Source organism: Aotus nancymaae, unplaced genomic scaffold (assembly GCF_030222135.1).
Source record: "Aotus nancymaae isolate 86718 unplaced genomic scaffold, 86718_ANA_hifiasm-v0.15.2.pri h1tg000014l, whole genome shotgun sequence".
In the NCBI taxonomy this organism is placed as follows: Eukaryota; Metazoa; Chordata; class Mammalia; order Primates; family Aotidae; genus Aotus; species Aotus nancymaae.
The window spans coordinates 42,207,874-42,231,073 of record NW_026988425.1 but is presented as its reverse complement, the minus strand read 5'-3'; the positions used below and the strand labels follow the sequence as shown (position 1 = coordinate 42,231,073).

Below are 23,200 nucleotides of genomic sequence, written 5' to 3'. Positions count from 1 at the left end.
ATTTCATTTCAGTTCATTCACTCATTCCCTTCATTTATCATTTCACGAACATTTGAAATCCTAATATAGGCAAGGCACTCTGTTTAAGCCAGAAATTAAAAAATGTACAAGATATATGGTCTTGTCTTTAAGGGGCTGTTCATCTAGAATGGAGGAATTTACACTGATAATTATTCTTAAACTTGAAACAAAGAAATTAACTCTCAAATTGGGTGCCAAGCTTGTATAAGCTTTGCTATAAATATTTATGAAATAAGTTACTGTTTTCCTTTAAAAAAAACAAAAACAAAAACAAAGACTAAGGGCTGACAATCAAAGAAAAGCAAATTTTGTGGTGAACATAGAACTGCCCAGTACCAGCTAGAGCCTCCAGCCTGAAAGTCCCATGTTGCTGATGATCCCCAGGGGTTTTATAGAGAGAATCCCTGCATTGGCAGTAATTTTGGATTAGATGATCTCTAAGGGATGAACCCTAAGACGATCAACTCTTAGGGTTCTATGAATTAGGAAATAAACCAAATATATATTTTTTCTAATACTGATCAGCTCATATTTTATCATCATGTTGTGTCTGGCTTTGAAACTTAGTCTGGGTCATTTACAGGCTAGTGTTTTCTAAGGTCACTTCTGCTTGCAAATTCTAGGATACTATTTATTATGGCTTTAAGAGTTCAGTCCTTCCCCCTCTCCTTTTGGAATGTGTGTTTCCTCTCCTTGTGTACTTAACTTTTTGTCTTAAGTTTTTATGGATACTAATGAGTAAGTTTGAGATTGACACTAGACTCAAACAGAGGCAAACAGCCACTTTCTGTCCTCTTGTGACACAGCCGAAACACTTCTTTACCTTGTTTGCTCCTTGGAGCGTCCTGAAAGAAACACTGCAGTGGAAGTCAGTAGAGCAAGAGTAACAAGATCTTTAAATAATTTAAAGCTGTGTAATCTTGACATGAAAGTTAACACTGGCTGGGTGCAGTAGCTCATGCCTATGATCCCAGCACTTTGGGAGGCCGAGGCAGGTGGATCACCTGAGGTTAGGAGTTCGACACCGGCCTGACCAACATGGTGAAACCCCGTCTCTACTAAAAATACAAAAATTAGCTGGGTGTGGTGGCACACGCCTGTAATCCCAGCTACTTAGGAGGCTGAGGCAGGAGAATCACTTGAACCTGTGAGGCAAAGCTTGCAGTGAGCCGAGACTGCACCATTGCACTGCAGCCTGGATGACAAGAGTGAAACTCTGTCTCAAAAAAAAAAGAACTCTTTCTTTAAAATTTCTAGCAACTGCTCTTAAGTCATAGGTTTCTCATTTTTTCTTTACTGGTGGTGGGAGAAAATAGTTGATCTGTGATTTTTTTTTAATCATCTCCCCAAATTATCTCTTATAAAGGCAATAATTTGATGAAGATTATGACTAGAAATCCTCAGATGGTTTATATATGGGTGCTTTATCTTTTAATAATAAAAAGAATGACTTTCCTGGACTACTTTATTCAGTAGTAAGCACTATTCACTCTATGCGTCATATTCCTTATTCAGCCTTGCAGACTCCTGTGGGATCTGATCTCTGCCTGCTTCAACTCAGTACCATACTCACCAAGGCTTAATATGTCTTCACGCACCCTCCCTTCTCTTGCATTCTTCAAATATGCTAAGTTTATTCCGGCCTTAAAGCCTTTGATCTATGCATCATAAACTTTGGGCCCCACTTCAGATCTTCTCTGCCCTGCCTTCTACTCTAGTCACTGCTGTCGCAACTAATTCCATGAATTCCTTGACCAGGTTCTCAGAGAATATGATAGTATCTCTCTTTGGATTCTAGCTGTATACCTTTCACTTCATCCTCCCTGCTGTGGAATGTCTGCAGAACTTGCTTGGTACTGACAATTTCACAACCCAGAAGTCCAGGGGAGTTAGGGGCCCATGGGGCCATCCTTAACCTAGGTGGAAAGTTGCTGGTGGGTAACTGATTACTCCTTTCATCCCCTGGGCAGACAGTTCTGAAATGCATTTCGTAAGTCTCAAAAGAGGAGGAGATTTCTGTGGTGGGTTTGGCAATAACATCCTTATATTGGCTTTCCTCTTTTGTTTCACTCCTATGCATCTCTTTTGCATCCTGGGATCATTTCCTAAATAAATTACTTTCATTTAAGATTTTTTCTCAGGCTCTGTTTTTTGGGGAATCCAAACTAAAACCATTCATATCCAGAATGGCCCTAGAAAGCAGACACTCAGAATGGGAGATTAGAGCTGGTTCACTCACCAAATGACAAAAACCTCATTGCAGAATGATGCCCTCCCCTCCAAATCCCTACTAAATTTTTCCATTCCTGAAATCTAAATATGCTACCTTAAATGTCAGAAGCAGATGTGATTAAGGTTAAGAACCTCGAGATGGGGAGATTATCCTGGATTGTCTATGTAGGCCCAACCTTATGTGAGTCTTTAAAAGTAGAGAACCTTTCTTGGCTAGTGGTCAAGGGAGAGTGACTACAGAAGGTTGGTCAAAGAAATGCAATGTTGCTGGCTTTGAAGATGAAGGAAGATGACCGTGAGCTAAGGAATGCAGGCAGTCTCTAGAAAATGGGTTCTTCCCCTGGAGCCTCCGGAAAGGGGCACAGTCCTGGAAACACTTTGATTTTAGTCTATGGAGACTCATGTCAGACTTCTATCTCACAGAGCTGTAAGATAATACATTTGTATTGTTTTAAGCCACTAAGTTTGTGATAATTTGTGATGACATCAGGAGAACCCTGGTGCAGTGTTGGTAAGTAGAGTGGTGATAGCCTGTGGCATGCAGGAGCAGCACAGTCACTGCTGACACTGTCATCTGTAGGTGCAGGTAGAAGATGAAGCATTGGATCCTGTAGTACCTGTGACACTTGAACAGTATAGGGACGGTGATAATGATTGTGGACTTGGTTAACTTTTATTACTGCTTTGGAAGCCTGGAAAACAAAAAAATAAGACTCAAGTCAGCCAACTGTCAATTTAAAGCAAGGTTGAAGGAGAACCTTATCTCCTGCAGTGGAGGAAACTACCTGAAATAGGCCCAGGATCTAGTTGTAAGGTTGGAAAATACTAAGTCTTGACGATTTTTATGAAAGTTTAGGTTTGATAAGAAGAGAATGAGACACTGAGACCTAAGTTAGTAATACAGTGGATGAGCCTGAAAATATTGCAAATCTGGATTTTCCTAATGTGGGGCTGGCAGAAGCAGCTCATGCTTCCTTGCCTGAAGGCCCTGCAAAGGCTTCTAGTGAGGCAGATTTTCACCTCCACATTCTCTTCCAAAACCCTTATTATTCTCCAAACCAAGAACCAAGGTGACTTCTCAATAGAGCCTGAATGGAGAAATAGAATCCCCTGTCTGGGGGAAAATAGTGTGGATGCTAAAGGAACTGCAGAACCTGATATATACTGTCAGGAGCCAGGGGAAAATGTGTGTGAATGATCTTGAGGGTGTTAGGCCAGAGGTGGAAGTTGAGGGAAGAATATAAGGCAGGATAAGAAAGATTACTATAAAAACATTTACCCATGATGTAGAAGTGAACGACACCTGGATTTGGTCATAATATTCTGTCGGGATGGCTGCCGAGGCTTATATATGATTATGGCACACAGTAAATGAGGTGAAGATGGTGGTACTGCCTTGGTAGAGTATTGAAGAAAGGGTTGGAAAGTTCCAGGAGGCATGAATGTTAGAATGGATTCATTATGTGAGACTGAACAACCGTCTAACGACATTCCTCAGGAAGACATTGTCTTCACTAACAGAATATAAGAAGCACTAGTTTGCAAACTATTCATCCAACAAGGGACTAATATCCAGAATACACAGGGAACTCAACAAAAAAATAAAATCCCATTAAAAAGTGGGGAAAGGATCTGAAAAGACATTTCTCAAAAGAAGACATACAAATGGCTAAGTGGAAAAATGTTCATCATCACCAATTTATCAGGGAAATGCAAATCGAAATCACAATGAGATATCCTCTTACCCCAAATTAGAATAACTATTACCAAAAAATAACAAATGCTGGTGAGAATGCAAAGAAAAGGGAATGTTTTGTTTTCTTTTTGTATTTTTCTAGAGAAAAGGGAATTCTTATATACAGTTAGTGGGAATGCAAATTAGTACAGCCATTATGGGAGACAAGTATAGAGGTTTCTCAAAAAACTAAAAATACAATCACCATAGAATTCAGCAATCCACCTACTAGTGTTTATCCAAAGGAAAGGAAGTCAGTATATCCAAGCAATACCTGTACTCCCATGTGTGTTGCAGCACTATTCACAATAGCAGATGGGACCAACATAAGTGTCCATCAACAGATGGATGGATAAAGAAAATATATAAACACAGTGGAATATTCAGCCATAAAAAAGAATGAAATCATGTCATTTGCAGCATCATGGATGGAACTGGAGGTCATTAGACTAAGTGAAATCAGGCACAGAAGGACAAAGCTAAAAAGGTGATCTCATGGTGGTAGAGAGTAGAATAGTGCTTAATAAGCTGAGAAGGGTGTCAGGGGTGGAGGATGAAGACAGGTTGGTGTCTGGACATGGTGGTTCACGCCTGTAATCCCAGCACTTTGGGAGGCCGAGGCAGGTGGATCACCTGAGGTCAGAAGTCCAAGACCAGCCTGGCCAACATGGTGAAACCCCGTCTCTACTAAAAATACAAAAATTATCTGGGCATGGTGGTGGGCACCTGTAATCCCAGCTACTCAGGAGTCTGAGACAGGAGAATCACTTGAACCCAGGAGGCAGAGGTTGCAGTGAGCCGAGATCACGCCATTGCACTGCAGCCTGGGCGACAGGAGTGAGACTCCATCTCAAAAAAAAAAAAAAAGACAGATTGGTTAATGGGTATAAACTTACAGTTAGAAGAAATGAGTTATACTGTTTGATAGCACAGCAGGGTGACTATAGTTAACAATAACTTACTGTATATTTCAAAATAGCTGGAAAAGTTGTGTTCCTAATGCCAAAAAATGATAAATGTTTGAGGTGATGTGGTATCTTAAATACCCTGATTTGATCATTATACCTTTTATACATGTATCAAAAATTACATGTACCCCATAAATATGTACAATTATGTATCAATAGAAAAAAAAATTTTTAAAGGAATGCACTGGTTAGGGTTGTAGCAGCACCTAAGAAAAGCTCAGTGGTGGCTGCCCACTGCAGGCAGGGGTTGGTGGTAGGAAATGCTGCCGTGGAATTGAGCATGATATCATTAGTGGGGATGATGAGACTAGAATGGTAGAGATCATGTATTCAGAGGCAAGGTGGACACAATATAATAGACAGCAAGGCTGGGGTGGAAATCAGTCAGGCTCCCTTGATCTGCAGGGCTTTGTGACAATGGTTAATAAATCATGGTATTTTGGGAGACAGCTGACTAGTGTGTTACTAATGTGTTAGTGTGTTACTAATTGACTTGTATGACCAAAAAAAGAAAAAACAAGGAAAACTGGTGAGCATAAAGCTAAGGTAGCCTGTCACAATGGGAAAATCACGGTCTCTTCATCAGCTTCCAGATCTAAGTCAATTTACAGACCTAGTGCATGATGAAAAGGAGGACTGGTCTTGAGGAAAGGCCTTGCTTTCACATGCGTATATGATGTACATACCCAGAACTTTTCAGAACTGGATACCATTATGGTTTTGTATGTAGATGGGGAGTTCTGGCCAACGTCTATCACATAATAGGTCCCACCTTGGAATGATTTTCCCAATCTCTAAGTATATATTTGGGATCAATATACTTAGACGCCTGTGGAGGTCTTAGACCTGTAAGTAACAGCCATTATAGGAGGAAGAGCCACATGGAAACCTCTCCCTGGCCATGTTAATAAATCATAAGCAATCCACATGTGGAATGGCAGCCATCAGTGTCACCATCAATAAATTTTAGGGATGCAAGGGTAATGGGCTCCATTATAATCTTGGTTAAGTTACCATCAGACTCCTGAAGAAGAGCAGATGGATAATGGAGAATGATGGTGAACTACTGCTAGTCTCACTTGTAGCTGCCATGTTGGATGTGGTATCTTTATTGGAAGCCCCTGGCATTTGATATGCAACTGTTGATTTGGCAACTTCATTCTTTTCAATTTCCATCAGAAAGGAGGACCAAAAGCAGTTCACATTCCTCTGGGATGGACAGCAATTCTCACTCTATTGCCCCAAAACAATTTTAAATCTCCTTCTCTATATCACAGTATAATCCAAAAGGACCTTGATCATTTTGACAATCTATAGGACATCATGCTGGCCCACTATATTGTGACAGCATGCTAGGTGGATTGACTATCAGGAAGTGGCAAGTATTACAAATGCCCTAGTAAGACTTACATGTGCCAGAGTGTGGATGATAGACTCCGTGAAGAATCCAGGGCATGCCACATTAATGAAGAGTTTAGAAGACCAAAGAGTGGGGGCATGCCTAGATATTTCTTCTATAGTAAGGAACAATTTCTTGCACCTTCCACCTCTTAACACTAAGATAGAAGATGGCTGATGATTAGCAGCTCGGGCACGTACCTCCCAGTGAAAGCGCAAAGAACGAGAGGACGCCACACTTTCAGACGAATATTTGTTGCTCACGGACCAGGAGATTCCCAGTGGAGGAGCCCCACGGGTCGCCAGGGCGACTCTTGTGGCCGGCGTGGTGGTTTTGCTGGTGCCTTAGCACGCCAGTTCTTGGTGCAGAGTCTGGAGATTCCCGGGCAGAAAAGCACCATCAATCTTAACACCACTGTTTTGGCCGGCTCAGTGGATTGCTCAGATCTCGGCGCAGGGAATCAACAAGTTGGACGTCAGAGACCAAGTTAGAAAGCCGGTAATTATAAAGACGACAGACAGACAAACATATAATGAAGGGAAGAAACCAGCGTAAAAAGGTAGAGAATACTCAAAATCAGAATGCCTCTCCCTCTACAGGGGATTGCAATTCCTCATCAGTAACGGAACAAGGCTTAATAGATTACACGGGTGTTCCAATAACAGAAGCAGGTTTCAAAACGTGGGTGATAAGAAACTTCTGTGAATTAAAAGAACTTGTTCTAACCCAATGCAAAGAAACTAAGAACCTTGAAAAAAGGTTTGACGAACTGTTAACGAGAATGGACAATTTAGAGAAGAATATAAGTGAATTGATGGAGCTGAAAAACACAACACGAGAACTTCGTGAAGCATGCACAAGTTTAAACAGTCGAATTGATCAAGCAGAAGGAAGGATATCAGAAGTCGAGGACCAGCTCAGTGAAATGAAACGAGAAGACAAGAATGCAGAAAAAAGGATGAAAAGGAATGAGCAAAGTCTCCAGGAAATATGGGACTATGTGAAAAGACCTAATTTACGTTTGATAGGTGTACCTGAATGTGATGAAGAGAATGAATCCAAGTTGGAAAATACTCTTCAGGATATCATTCAGGAAAATTTTCCCAACCTGGCAAGGCAGGGTAATATTCAACTCCAGGTAATACAAAGAACACCACAAAGATATTCTTCAAGAAGACCAACCCCAAGGCACATAATCGCCAGATTTATTAGGGTTGAAATGAAGGAGAAAATACTAAGGGCAGCCAGAGAGAAAGGTCAGGTTACCCATAAAGGGAAACCTATCAGACTTACAGCAGATCTCTCAGCAGAAACCCTACAAGCCAGAAAAGAGTGGGGACCAATATTTAACATCCTTAAAGAAAAGAACTTTCAACCCAGAATTTCCTATCCAGCCAAACTAAACTTTATGAGCAAAGGAAAAATTAAATCTTTTGCGAACAAACAAGTACTTAAAGAGTTCACCACCACCAGGCCTGCTTTACAAGAGCTTCTGAAAGAAGCACTATACATATAAAGGAACAACCAATATCAGCCTTTCCAAAAATATATCAAAAAGCAAAGAACTTTAACACAATAAAAAATTTACATCAACTAATGGGCAAAACAGCCAGCTAGCATCAAACGCCGGTATTAAACCTATATATATTTTAATTGGATAAAAAGCCAAAACCCATCAGTATGCTGCATCCGGGCCCATCTTACATGCAACAATACACAAAGACTCAGAGAGAAGGAGGAAGATTTACCAATCAAACAGAGAGTAAAAATAAACTAATAAACAAAAAGCAGGAGATGCAATTCTCGCCTCTGATAGAGTAGACTTTAAAGCAACAAAGATCAAAAGAGGCGAGGAATGACATTACATAACGGCAAAAGGATCAATGCAACAAGAAGAGCTAACGATTCTATAGATCAACGAGATAGAAAATTAACAAGGATATTCAGAACTTGAACTCAGACCCAGAACAAGTAAACTTAATAAACATTTATAGAACTCTCCACTTCAAATACACAAAACATACATTACCACCTCACACCTATTCCAAAGGTGACTATATAATTGGAAGTAAATCACTCCTCAGTAATCGCATAGCATTTCATAGGTTTAAATGAAATATTGGTTGGCTGTTTGTTTGTTATCTTCTTCCCTTATTCCTTCCTGACCACATCATTAAGTATAATTATCAGTATAAAAGAGCTTTTCAATACCCATTACTAAATTGCATTCTAGCCTGGGCAAGAAAGCAATACTCCCATTCTCTCTCCCTCTTTCTTTTCCTTCTCCCTCCTCCCCATTCTCTCTCTCTCTTTCTCTTCTTTTTTCCTCCTTCCTATTCTCTCTCTCTTTCAAAAAAAAAAAAAAAAAACACTAAGATAGATGCATAGGATTTAGTAGGTCCCTCTGGACTTTGGACTATTGTATTTGGTGTATTTCCCCAATCCATTTATTAGGGCTGTCAGTTTCAAGTGGATCCCATAAAAGAAAGATTACAGTAGTTTTAGGCTTTTGAGAAAATTGCTACTCAGGCCATGTATGTGGCAGTTAAAACTATCATGTGGGGGCCAGGTGTGGTGGCTCACACCTGTAATCCCAGCATTTTGGGAGGCCAAGGTGGGCGGGTCATGAAGTCAAGAGATCGAGACCATCCTGGCCAACATGGTAAAACCTCATCTCTACTAAAAATACAAAAACTAGCCGGGCATGGTGGTGTATGCCTGTAGTCCCAGCTACTCGGGAGGCTGAGGCAGGAGAATCGCTTGAACCCAGGAGGCAGAGGTTGCAGTGAGTCGAGATCATACCACTGCACTCCAGCCTGGCAATAGAGTGAGACTCTGTCTCAATCCATCAGTCAATCAATAAAATAAAAATATTGTGAGGGGCCTCTGGCAAGCCCCAATAGGAGGTAACAGCATGGCTCTGTAGGATCCTGGAGTACCTGTAGGATCCAAGAATGCCATGCTTCTTGCAACAGAAAACTATTGAGACTCCTGATGTGTACTGGGCCTCAGTGGAGGCTGAGAATCTGATTACGAGATACCGAGGACTAGGCAAACAGAGCTGTTAATGGATGAGCTAGGCATTATCGGATCCATGGAGTCATGAATTCAGATGGGCCCAGGAGTGATTTATCCTTATTGGAATTGACATCTCAGGGTATGGGTTTGCCTTTTCTGCCTGCAATGTGTCTTTCTATACAAGCACACTAAGGCATAGAGAATACCTGATTCACTGTCACGATATCTCAAACATTGCCTTAAGGACGACTGTTTTGATAAAGGAGGTGGTGCAATGGACACATGACCATAAGATCCCCTCATCTTACCATATACCTGAACACCAGAAGCAGCCAGCATAAGTAGAACAATGGAATAGCTCAGCTAAGACACTAGAGATGAGACAGCAGCCTGCAGGGTTGGGATGCTGTCCTCCAGGATTTGGTAATGTGCTTTAATAAGGACTGATATATGTCCCTATCATTAAAACACAAAGGTCTGCAAACCACGAAGTGGAAGTAGATTGACTTTTGTCACCATCACAATCAGTGACTCACTTGATTAATAGCTATTATTTTTTTCTACAATCTAGACTAGATTAAAACTTTTGGTTCTCAGGGGATCAGAGATGCTTTTATCAGGGGATTTGATAAGGGTTCCAGTGAACTGGAATCTACAAGTGTCACGTGGTCACTTTGGGCTCCCCATGCCAGTGGACAAGCAGGTGAAAAAAGGAGGTATCATACTGGTGGTGTACCTCCTCCCTCCTGCTCCAAGACTTCTCTGACACAAAGGCAAGGGAAGCACAGGGAATGCACGTGGCACTCACACAGCCCAATCCGGACCTGCAGGGTAGATGACATTAAGGGCTACCCTTGATCAGTAGTGAGCAAGAGCTTATGGTTAAATGCTTTCCCCTTTCATAACCAGGGCAGACACCTGAGATGTGTTTCATCAGGCTCCATTGAGGATCCTGCAAAACTGAGCACCAGAAACTGTAGCATTGTCCAATTTGCTAATGTGTCTGTGTATTAGCTTTCCATGTTTCCCTAGTCCTTCACTCCTATGCTCTGGGATCACTTCCCAAATAAACTACCCTACATGGAAGCCTTTGTCTTAGGCTCTGTTTTGGGTGGAACTGAGTCTGAAACCCCCAGCTACCTGGAATGTTCTGGCATTTTGCAAGAGTCACTCCTGCTTTTCATTCAGATCTCAAACTGATATGTACTCAAAGTGGCCTTCCTTAATGACTAATCCAAAGTAGCAAGCCTCTAATATCAGATCACCCTTTTTGAATTCTCTACATAGCATCTATCACTGATCTTTTTCTTTTTTAAAAAACGTAGTTGTTAATACCTTTGTCCTGGACTAGAATGTCCTGCATATGAGAGGAGGGACCTTGCCTATTTCATGCCTTACTGTCTCCCCAGCACCTTAAACAGTACCTGGCACACAGGAGGCACTGGATAAATATTTCTTATTTCTTAATTAAATGAATGAATACTGAAATTTGATAATAAAACAAGATCCCAAATCAAGCCAGAATCTGAGCTAATAGACTTTTTGGAGGAAAAAAAATGCATATCTCAAATTTAAATTTATTTAAAAATTACAAAAAATGTCTCCACTCAAGTTGTCCTTGAAAAAACTTTAAAAGCAGCAACAATGGTCTCGGTTAATTACCAGTAGTCTGGTGTAATTTATAAAATAGAGCAAAATTTGGATGTATGTCTTATCCCTCTGCATACACGGGACCCTTTTTTGAGGTCTCTTTCTTTAGGGCCTGGTAGCATCATGATAGGGACACTTTCCAAAGCCTTCTTCCTTTGGACTCTATGCAAAATGATTCTGTAGACCCCTGTGATTGAGCTGCGAGCGTCTCTCCCTTGGTTATTTCGAATGTGCTCTTCTGTAATGCCCAAATGTTCTAAAGTGCTTTTGACCTCATTTTCTTCTTCCTTGAGAGTGCTGGTTTCCGACAAATGTTTGGGATCCAGTTGGAAAGGTTCCAAAGGTGTAGGGTATGGCACCCCTTGCATCCATTCATCATTCATGATGCAGTCAATCCCGTACCTCTCCGCGGGGATCTGCTGAAGGACTCCTCGGATGAGTCGGTGGCAGGGCTCCGACACGTGCGGCGGTACACTGTATGTGCCTTCCAGGATGCTCTTTTTTAGTTTGGCCACAGTTTCTGCCCGAAATGGCATGGTGCCGGTCACCATGAAGTACAAAAGCACCCCCAAGGCCCAGATATCCACGTAAACGCCGATGTAATGCTCATCTCGGAAGAGTTCAGGCGCAGCGTAGGGAGGAGACCCACAGAAAGTGTTGAGCATTTCACCTTTTTTACTTACTGTGCTGAATCCAAAATCGCCCACCTTCACACAAGTATTACTGGTATAGAATACATTTTCTGCTTTCAGATCTCTATGAATAATTTGGTTTTCATGCTGTGGAAGAAGACATAGAGAAAAGTCATTTTTACAGTAAAATGCCAAATAAAAAATGTATCAGTTGCTCTGAAACAGTGAGATAATGATGGTAGAATATCAGAAATTCAGTGAGGATCAGCTGAAGTCGTGATGGCAAACCCTGTCATAACCTTCAGCCCAATGTAATGCCCACAACTCGCCAAATAGACCAAAGTTCCTATTCTATGTGGTAAGGGTTGGAATCTGTTCCACACATGTGAACTCAGAAATTAACACCAGAAATAAGACCCAGATCTTGTGAAACTACACATTCTGAAATAAGATGAAGCAGTAATCAATCCTTAGTTGTTGAGGTAATATATGGGTTTTTCTGGCTGATGGATCATTTTACTGGGGCCAAGACTGGGAAGGCCTGGAGCCCTCCTCTGACTTTCCAGCTATGCTTTTTGGGGTGGACTCCTTCATCTTTATAGAATTCAGCAGAAAGGAGGCAGTTGCATTGGCAAGGATCTAGCCACAGATCACACTGTGGATTGTGGGCAGATGCTCCATCCTTGCATCCTGAATCCAGACAATCTTCAGAGGACCCTTCACCTGTTCAGTCCCAAGGGCTCTTGGAAAATGGCTTTGTGTTTGTCATCTTTCCTGATGGCCCTCCTAGGTAAGAATTCAGGCTTTGGACTGGACAGTCTGGTCAATTCTAGGTTCAACTATACCAGTTGGGTACTGTGTCAGTTTCCTTCTTTGTAAAATAAGGCTGTGGTGAGAACTATACAAGATGCTAACTATATATGATGAGATCAGTGCTCAGCACAGTCTTGGCATATAAACAAACTCAATGAGATGTGGGTCTATGGCTATGAAACACACTTCCTGCCTGCACAGACCAGAGAGTTGGAGAAATGGCAGGGCGTAGAGCTGCTGAAGACTAATGTCTGTACCCTCTGTTGCTGGATTCTCTTCTGTTCTCTCACCAGCTTATTTTCCAAGTAGAATGTGGATGACTCTTCACCCAACTGCTTTATTACTGAGTATGGGTCTGGCTTATTCTCTGGCCCTGGGAAAGCTCACCACAGCCCAGAGCCACTTAAATGATGACTGACCATAAACCACAGGTCTGAAACACCCACCACCACTACAGTCAAGTTCTTCTCTCTGGCTCACTTCCTTTTCTTCTTTCTCTCCTTCCCTACTGCTGTTTTGAGCCCTCTGGTCACAAATTCCCTAGCAAATTCTTTCACTCCCTTATCTCCCTCTTTTGCCCCATTCCCATCATGAGCTATTTTATTTGACTTTTTCCTTGTCTGACATGTAATGGGATTTACTGTGGCTCACTGATCCCAACTGTCCCACAATCATAAAGGCTGAGAAGTGAATTAGAAACAGCCTCTCAACTAATAGACAAGGGTCTTTTTTCTGACAGACCCATTCAACTAAGTCTTTTTTTCTGACAGACCCCAGGATCTGAGTAAGAAGAGTGCTTGACCAAAAGTTTTGGTGGTCAGGTCTGCCAGTCAAGTTCCCCATGTGTGCCCAAGAATATGGCCAAAAATAGGGAGGCAGCAAAAGAGCCAGTGCTTGGGGGAACTATGGCGTGTGCTTTAGGAGTCCAGATTTAGCTGAAGAAGTAACCAAAGAACTAAAATAAGAATAAGACAACTGTCCGGGTGCAGTGGCTCACACCTGTAATCCCAGCATTTTGGGAGGCTGAGGCGGGTGGATCACCTGAGGTCAGGAGTTCAAGACCAGCCTGGCCAACATGGTGAAACCCCATCTCCATTAAAAATACAAAATTAGCCAGGTGTGGTGGCGCATGCCTGTAATCCCAGCTATTTGGGAGGCTGAGGCAGGAGAATTGCTTGAACCAGGGAGGTGGATGTTATAGTGAGCCAATATCACATCACTGCACTCCATCCTGGATAACAGAGCAAGATTCTGTCTCAAAAAAAAAAAAAAGGAATGACAGTAAGAAAGAATGGCATGACCAAGTGTTAATCTACTGGGCACAGAGGTAGTAAGAGCTAGGGGGTCTTATTGAAGGCAAAAGATCAGTGTAACTGATCTCTCTCTGCCTCTCCCTCCCTCTCTCCCTCCCTCCTCTCCTCTCTTTTTCTTCCTCTCTCTCTCACACACAAACACACACACATACACAGAGAAAGAAAGAGAGAGAGCCGAGCTGGACACGAAGTATAGATAGGATTTAGAATGTGAGTGAGATGTCATACGAGGGCATCCTAGACAGAAGTAGGAAAGCAAAGCCAAGAAGAAGTGAGGAGCCAGCCACCCAGATAGTGGAAGATGAGGTTGGAGGAATGGGTATGCCAGGGAGTGGGTGATGTTCATCAGCGGCTCCCAGTGATTCCCGCCAACGTCTGCAGAAGCTAGAAGCTAGGAGGTTGCCATGTAACTGGACATCCCTGGATGTTACTTCACAGGCAAGGAGCATCCCAGCCAGACTTCTGGCTCTCAAAAGGGACCACTATCTGCTTTGTGGGGCAAAAGCCCACTGGGACACCTAACGGTTGGTAATCGAAAGCCCTGTGCTCCCAGTGTGGGTGGAATGGGAACAAGGTTCTTACTCGTTACCCCTGCTCACCATGTGCTTCACGGCAGACACAATCTGGGAGAAGATGAGCTTGCTTTCTGGTTCAGGGAGCTTCCCCTCAGTGCTAATTTTCCCGAAGAGCTCCCCACCCCCTGCATACTCCATCACCAAGTGCAGCTTGGATAGGGTCTCCACGACTTCATAAAGGCGGATGATGTTGGGATGGTGCAGCTTTTCCATACTGGAGATTTCACGGGATAGTAGCCTCTGGGTTTTCTGGTCTAACTTAGTCTTGTCCAGGATCTTAATGGCCACCTTTTCTGGAAGGAAAAAAAGTCAAAGGATGTGCCAGAATTCATAGGAGAATAGATAGAGCTGGAGAGGACCTAGATCTGCGCCTTTCCTTTACTAGACACAGAGGTCAAGTGGCTGTTTACAAGCTCACAGAGCTCATCACGGAATGACAAAGCAACGCTTGAGCTCAGCATCAGTGCCCTTCCCTTGGATCAGTGCGAGTCTTCTACACACAGGTTTTGATGCCACATCCAGCCTCCCCAAAAAAGTTTACAGATAAAGTTAGACTCCTTTGCTAAGCCTAGAGAGTACTTCTTGATGAGACCCTGCCCATCTCATCATCCTCACTGTCCATCATTCCTGTCCACCACCCCCAAAGCCCCATGCACCCTTTAGTCCAACCATTACAAAACTTTTTGTTGTTCCCTGAAAAGGTGCTGAACATTCATGCCTGGAAGCTTTCCTCTACCTGGATCATTCTCTCCATCACACCTTCTCCATTCTTTACTCTTGTTCTTTACTCATCGATATAGTTTGGATATTTGTCCCCACCCAAATATCACTAAAATGTAATCCCCAATGTTGGAGGAGGGGTCTGGTGGGAAGTGTTTGGGTCATGGAGGCTGTTGTCTCATGAACGGCTTGGGCCATCTCCTTAGTAATAAGTGAGCTCTTGCTCTGAGTTCACATGAGATCTGGTCCTTTAAAAGTGACCAGATCTTGTGGCATGCTCCCCCAACTCTTGCTCCTGCTTTCAAAGGGCATGTGCCTTCCACCTTCCACCATGATTAGAACTTTCTGTGGCCTCTGCAGAAGTAGAAGCCACCATGCTTCCTGTACAACCTGCAGAACCATGAGCTAACAAAACCTTTTTTTCTTACAAATTACTCAATTTCAGCCAGGCACATGCCTGTAATCCCAGCACTTTGGGAGGCTGAGGCGAGCGGATCACAAGGTCAGGCGTTCGAGACCAGCCTGCCAACATGATGAAACTTCATCTCTGCTAAAAATACAAAAATTAGCCAGGCGCTGTCATGGATGCCTGTAATCCCAGCTACTCGAAGGCTGAGGCAGGAGAATTGCTTGAACCCGGAGAAGGCGGAAGTTGCTGTGAGCTGAAGTCGTGCCACTGCACTCCAGCTTGAATGACAAAGCAAGACTCCATCTTGGAAAAAAAATTACTCAATTTCAGACATTTCTTTATAAAAATGCAAGAATGGCTTAATACACTCATCATTAACCCCTGATGATCCTTCAAGGTGAGCCTCAGAATGAACCTCTTCAGGAAGCCTCTGTAATACTTGTCCTAGGATGAACATGTTGTTCAGATTCTATGCATTTGGAGTTCCAGTGTACTGCAATCTCAGCTAACTGGTTTGTAAATGTCAACTCCCTGTAATCCCAGCACTTTGGGAGGGTGAAGGAGGTGGATCACAAGGTAAGGAGATCGAGACCATTGTGGCTAATATAGTGAAACCTTGTCTCTACTAAAAATACAAAAAATTAGCTGGGCATGTTGATGCGTGCCTGTAATTCCAGCTTCCTGAGAGGCTGAGGCAGGAGAATCACTTGAACCCAGGAGGCAGAGGTTGCAGTGAGTGGAGGCCTCACCACTGCACTCCAGCCTGGGCAACAGAGTGAGACTCTGTCTCAAAAAAAAGAGTCGCTGCCCCAGTGGAAGGGGTGGCTCTACTCAAGGCCACACAATGGTTACTATTTGGAATGCAGGCTCAATGTTTTCAAATCTTCTCATTTCTTTTCAAGAGAAGCCAGACAGCTAAAATTTTATGCAAAATCTTCCAATTATTAAGTATCAACAACTAATTCAAATTTTAAAACCTAGATTAAACCAAGCAAAATACATCTATAGGACCAAGAGGACAAAGGGATGGGAGCAGATATCAAAACCTAGGAAGATAGTGTTATGTAGAGAGAAGCTGAGGCTTTCCTTCTAGATACACAAGTGGCCTGAGTCAGCCTTACAGCGAGAGGCTGAGGGAATAAAGATCAGGCCCTCTCTCTCCTTCCTTCCCCTGTAAGGGCTCCGTAGAGATCCAAGTCAACTGGAACTTAAAGAACTAAGGAGACTTGATGTAGTCTTGGGCTGAGAGCAGAATGAAGAAGGATGGAGAGTAGATCTGGAGGGGCAGATAGAAAATATCAGGTACAGTGAGCTTAGGGAGAAAAGAGCCGGGATACTGGGAGTATAAAATGAGGGGATGTACTCCTGGTCTGGGGGTTAGGGAGGACTTTTAACACTTTCTCTGGAATCAAAGAGTTAGCTAGAGAAAAGTAGGGAGAGGTTCTAAAAGTAGGGATGGGTAGGACAGGCGATCTTGAGATAGGAAAGACCTGAAACCTTAGGGTTATGGTCTACAAGCTTTTTTGATTGACTTCCTTTGTGAATAAAACATTTTTTAAATATCCAACATTAGTTGCTTTATTGATAATAACCCCAAACTGGAAATAATCCACATGTCCTCAGCTGATGAATGGTTAAACAAATTGTGGTACCTCCACGTGTGGAATACCAATCAGAAATAAAAATGAACCAACTACTGATACAACAACTTAGATGAACTGCCAGAGAAGTATGGTGAGTGAAAAATACCAATCCTAAAAGGTTACTACTGTATTTCTTGTATATAATTCTCTTGAAATGACAAAATTATAGAAATAGAGAACAGATTAGTGGCTGGCAGGAGTCAGGGACAGGGTATAGGGGGTTAGGGGTGGCTACAGAAGAGCCACTTGAGGGGCCTTTATGATGATGGGCTTGTCCTGTATCTTGACTGTGGTGGTGAACATAACCACCAATTTATGTGATAGCATTCCATAGAGCTAAAATACACACACACACAAGAATACAAGAACTGAGAATATCTTAATATCAGTGAATTAGATCAATATTAATATCAATGTTGTGACTAGTTTTGCAAGATGGAAGTTTGTGTGAAACTGGGTAACTGGTACATGTGGTCTCTTTGTGCATATTCTTACAACTGCATGTGCATAATAAAACATTTTTGAGCACTACTCCAATATATGTATATATATTTATAAAGTGTATCTATGTACTACTGATTTACACATTTTCAATACATATAATCATAGAAATTAAAAATATAATCACAAATAAATATAAAAGGAGGTTCTAATATTTTTTCACTCATCCCAGTGAATCATTTTGGGCATCCTCTGGGGTTGTATGTGCCCTCAGAGATGAATGCCTTTGAAGACTTGAAAGAAGAGAGTAGGGCTGGCATATGCAAAAGAAGGAAAAATATAAGCCAAAAAAGAGGCTGGAGAGTTGGCCATAGCCAAGGTCTTGTGAGTCATTTCACATTAAGGGCAGTAAGAAGCCACTGAAAGCTTGTAAGCAGGGAGTTACGTGATCAGGCTTGCAATTTCTGAAACATCATCTCTGGCAGCTGTGGGGGAAATGATATAAGCATGAAGACAAATTACAGTAGCTTAATCCAATGAGGGAAGGAGGAGATATATAGGAGGTAAAATCAGTAGGATTTTTTGTTTGGCTGTTAGAGGATGAGGAAAAGGTCAAGGTTTCTCAGTTGAGCATCTGGGAGGCTGGTAACATTCACTGGAGGAGGCTCTCTATTAATGTTATCACAGCTTTGTGCACTCCCTAAGTTCCCCTGTCTCTCTCCCAGGTTGTTGTGTTCACTTTGCTAAACCACAACCCTGGTTAAATCCAGCTCCCCGCTACTCTCTGCCTGCACCCATGCTGTTGAACATAATGACTTGTCTCACTTTGAATTTCTGATCATTAGCCAGATGTTTCCTTAGCCCAATAAACCTCATACACTTTTGTATAACTCTTTAATGGCTTCTTTTCTGTCATCACATCTCTAATGCCTTCTTCCACTCCTCATTCATAGCTGCTAATCTTGCTTCCTACTTTATTGAGTAAAGTAAGCAATAAAGGAGAATTTCCTCAAGTCCCTCCTACCATGTATTCCAACCTACCTGAATCTGTCTTCCTTCCTTTTACTTTGAATAAACAATCCTTACTCCTATCTAAGGCCTACCTATGACTCCTTTACATGATGAATAGATTCCATCGACCCTCATATACTAAAGAACAGCCCTCCAGTGGATCACAAGGTCAGGAGTTTGAGACCATTCTGGCCAGAATGGTGAAACTCCATCTCTACTAAAAACAATACAAAACTTAGCTGGGCTTGGTGGCAGGCACCTGTAATCTCAGCTACTTGGGAGGCTGAGGCACGAGAATAACTTGAACCTGGGAGGCGGAGGTTGCAGTGAGCCAAGAGCACACCACTGCACTCCAGCCTGGGTGACAGAATAAGACTCCATCTCAAAAAAAAAAAGCCCTCTAAAAATGTTTTTTCTTCTCTCCTGCATCATTGATTTTCTCTTCCCACGGGATTGTTTCCATCATCACACATTTATGCCATTGATAAAAATCTTCCCCTCAGTAGAAACCTTACAAATCGGAAGGGATTGGGGTCCAATGTTTAGCCTCCTTAAAGTAGTCAGTCAAGAAGTTTGTATCCAGAAAAACTAAGTTTCATAAATGAAGGAGGAAAGAAAGTCTTTTCCAGAAAAGTAAATGATGAAGGAATTTGTCACTACCAGGCCAGCCATACATGAAATCCTAAAAGGAGTTCTAAATCTTGAAAGGAAAAGTTGACATGCACCAGAATAGAACTTCTTGAAAGCATAAAACTCACAGGGCCTATTAAACAATAACACACACACACACACATGGATTCAGGTAATAATCAACATGATGACTAGAATAGTACCTTACATCTCAATGTTAATATTGAATATAAATGGCATAAATGCTCCAATTAAAACATATAGATTGGCAGAGTGAATAAAATGTCACAAACCAAATATATGCTGTCTTCAAGAGACTCACCTAATGCACAAGAATTCACATAAACTCAAGGTAAAGGGGTGGAAAAAGATATTCTGTGTATATGGAAACAAAAAGTAAGCAGAAATAGCTATTCTTATGTCAGATAAAACAGACTTTAAAGCAACAACAGGAAAAAAAACCAAGAAGGTATTATAAAACCACCTTTGCAAAAATTATATCACTAAGAGAATTATGGTAGAGGGGGAGATCTGATCTAGCCAACCTCCCTCTTGCCTTTAGCCTTCAAGCTGCCTTAACTATTCCTGGGCTTAGGCTGGGCTAGCTTTGGGAGACCTTTAGTTTATAGTTTAAATGATGATAATCTTTCTCAAAACTCAGCCACCTTTGTAAAGCTGACAAGAGACCACAAGACTTAGGAGGAGGAGAAGAGCCTGAATTCTGCTAAGATGTGGATATAAATTATTGCCAGCTATTATTCCAGAGGTCACAAGATATGCAACTCCCCCAATTACTCATGCAGATAACATCACTATTGTAGAACCTAAGATTAGCCTTTTGAGATATCTTTTCAGGTTTTTTGCATGTCTGGCACTGATGGCTCCACTTGGACCCATATGGACCCACCAACCACTACTATGGCCCCACAGAAGTGACTCAGCTTCCACTCCCTATGATTTTATCTCCAACCCAAATAATCAACAGCAAGCACCTGGTCTGGTCAGCCCCACCACTTCCCCCAAACAGCCTTTGAAAAACCCCTAACCTACAAGCCTTTCACGAGATTGATTTGAGTAATAACTCCATCCTGGTATGACTACATGGTATGAATGGTCTTGCATCAATTAAATTCTTTCTTTACCACAATATCATGAATTAATTTTGCTTGTGCAGTGGTCAGAAAAAACCTGTCAGGTGATTACAATTATATAATGATGAAAGGATTAATCTGAAAAGAGAATATTATAATCCTAAATATATGTGTACCTAACTATGAAGCTCCAAAATTCATAAAACAATTTCTACTAGACCTAAGAAAAGAGACAATGAGCAACACAATAATAGTGGGGTACTTCAACACCCCACTGACAGCACTAGAAAGATCATCAAGGCAGAAAGTCAACAAAGAAATAATGGACTTAAACAATACTCTAAAGCAAATAGACTTAACAGAAATTTACAGAACATCCTACCCAAGAACTACAGAATATGCTTTCTTCTCATCAGCACATGGAATATATTCCAAGATAGACCATATGATTGGCTACAAAACAAATCTCAATACATTTTTTAAAATCAAATCATATCAAGTGTCTTCTCAGACCACAGTAGGATAACACTAGAAGCCAACTCCAAAAGGAATTCGCAAAACTATACAAATACACGGAAATTAAACAATCTGCTCCTGAATGATTTTTGGGTTAATAATGAAATCAAGATGAAAATTGAAAAATTATTTGAAATGGATAATAGTGATACAGTTGTCAAAACTTCTGAGGTACAGCAAAAGTGGTGCTAAGAGAAAAGTTTATAGCACTAAATGCCAACATCAAAAAGTCTGAAAGATCACAAATCGACATCATAACATCATACCTCAAGGAACTAAAGAAACAACAACAATATAAACCCAAAGCTAGAGAAGAAAAGAAACAAAGACCAGAGCAGAAATAAATGAAATTGAAATAAAAATATTACACAAAATTAGTGAAACAAAAAGTTGGTTCTTTGAACAGATAAACAAAATTGACAGACCATTAACTAGATCAACTAAGAAAAGGAGAGAGAAGATTTGAATAAGTTCAATTAGAAATGAACATGGAGACATTACAACCAATGCCACAGAAATACAAAATGTCATTTGAAATTACTATGAACACCTCTATTCATACAAAAACTAATAAACATAGAGGAAATGGACAAATTCTTGGAAATTTACAACCCTCCCAGATTAAATCAGGAAGAAATAGAAATCCTGAGCCAACCAAATAACAAACAATGAAATTGAATAAGTAAAATTTACTGATTAAAATTGCCACCAACAAAAAAGCTCAGGGCCGGATGGAGTCACAGCTGAATTCTACCAGAGAGTCAAAGAAGAATTGGAACCAATCCTACTGAAACTATGCAAAAAGATTGAGAAAGAGAGAATCCTCCCAAACTCATTCTCCGAAGCCAGTATCACCCTGTGCCAAACCCAGGAAAAAACATAACAAAAAGAGAAAACTGCAGATCAATATTCCTGATGAACTAGATGCAAAAGTCAACAAAATACTAGCAAACAGAATCCAACAGCAAATCAAAAAGATAATACATTATATCAAATGGGTTTTGTCCCAGAGATACAGTGATGGTTTAACAAATGCAAGTCAATAAATATGATAAATCATGTAAGCTGAGTTAAAAACAAAACCGTACAATTATCTTAATAGATGCAGAAAGAGCATTCAGTAAAACCCAGCATGACAAAAACAATGTCATGACAAAACCCAGCATTGTCTCATGACAAAAACAATGACAACAAACTAGGCATAGAAGGAACATACCTCAAAACAATAAAAGCCATATATCACGAACCCAAAGCCAACATCATACAGAATGAGGAAAAGTTGAAAGCATTCCCCCTGAGAACTGGAACAAGACAAGAATGCCCACTTTCATCACTTCTATTCAACATAGTACTGGAAGTCCTAGCCAGAGCAATCAGGCAAGAGAAAGACATAAATGGCATCTAAATTGGAAAAAGGGAAGTCAAACTATTTCTGTTTGATGATGATATGATCATATATTGAAAACCCTAAAGATTCCTTCAAAAGCCTCCTAGGTTTTATTCTTTTTAACTAACAACTCACTGATCTTCAACAAAGCATACAAAAACATAAATTGGGGAAATCATACCCTATTTAATAAATGTTGCTGAGAAAACTGAATAGCCACATGTAGGAGAAAAAAACTGGATCCCTATCTTTCACCTTATACAAAAATCAACTCAATATGGATTAAAGATTTAAATCTAAGACCTGAAACCACAAAAAGTCTAGAAGAAAACACAGGAAAAACTCTTCTGAACATTGACTTAGGTAAAGAATTTATGACTAAGACCCCCAAAACAAATGCAACAAAAACAAAAATAAATAAATGGGACCTCATTAAACTGAAACTTGTGTACAGCAGAAAACAAAATCATCAGAGCAAACAGACAACCCACAGAATGGGAGAAAATATTTGCAAACTATGCATCTGACAAAGAACTAATTACAAGGAACTCAAACAAATTAGAAACGAAGATCTTTATCAAAAAGTAGGTAAAGGATATGAATACATATTTCTCAAAAGAAGACACACAAATGGCCAACAAACACGTGTAAAAATGCTCAACATCACTAATCATCACAAAAATGCAATTAAAGCCACAGTGAGATACCACCTTACCCCAGCCAGAATAGTCATTATTAGAAAGTCAAAAAATAGCAGATATTGGCATGAATGTGGTGAAAAGGGAACATTTATACACTGCTGATGGGAACGTAAATTAGTACAACCTGTACAGAAAACAGAATGGAGATTTCTAAATCTAAAATATAAAAGTAAATCTAAATCTAAATCTGCCAGCAATCGCACTAGTGGGTATCTCCCCAAAGGAAAAGAAGTAACTATATCAAAGAACACCTCCATACATATGTTTATTGCAGCACAATTCACAATTGCAAAGA

At 41.0% G+C, this 23,200-nt stretch overlaps 1 protein-coding gene across 3 annotated transcripts in view; it reads right to left on the bottom strand.

Annotated features, from left to right (window-relative positions):
- Positions 1–976: 976 nt before the first annotated feature.
- Positions 977–23,200, bottom strand: part of NIM1K (NIM1 serine/threonine protein kinase) — a 78,403-nt gene continuing 56,179 nt past the window's right edge. For 2 of the 3 annotated variants that reach the window (XM_012449525.2, XM_012449526.2), the window contains exons 3-4: positions 14,381–14,649; positions 10,931–11,802 (exon numbers count right to left, since the gene is read on the bottom strand). In XM_012449525.2, coding sequence (XP_012304948.2) covers positions 11,053–11,802; positions 14,381–14,649 — 1,019 coding nt within the window. In that variant the 3' untranslated portion in view covers positions 10,931–11,052. Of the gene's footprint in view, positions 2,946–10,930; positions 11,803–14,380; positions 14,650–23,200 lie in introns of those variants that run through there. The other variant, XM_064375947.1, reaches the window with a different exon arrangement.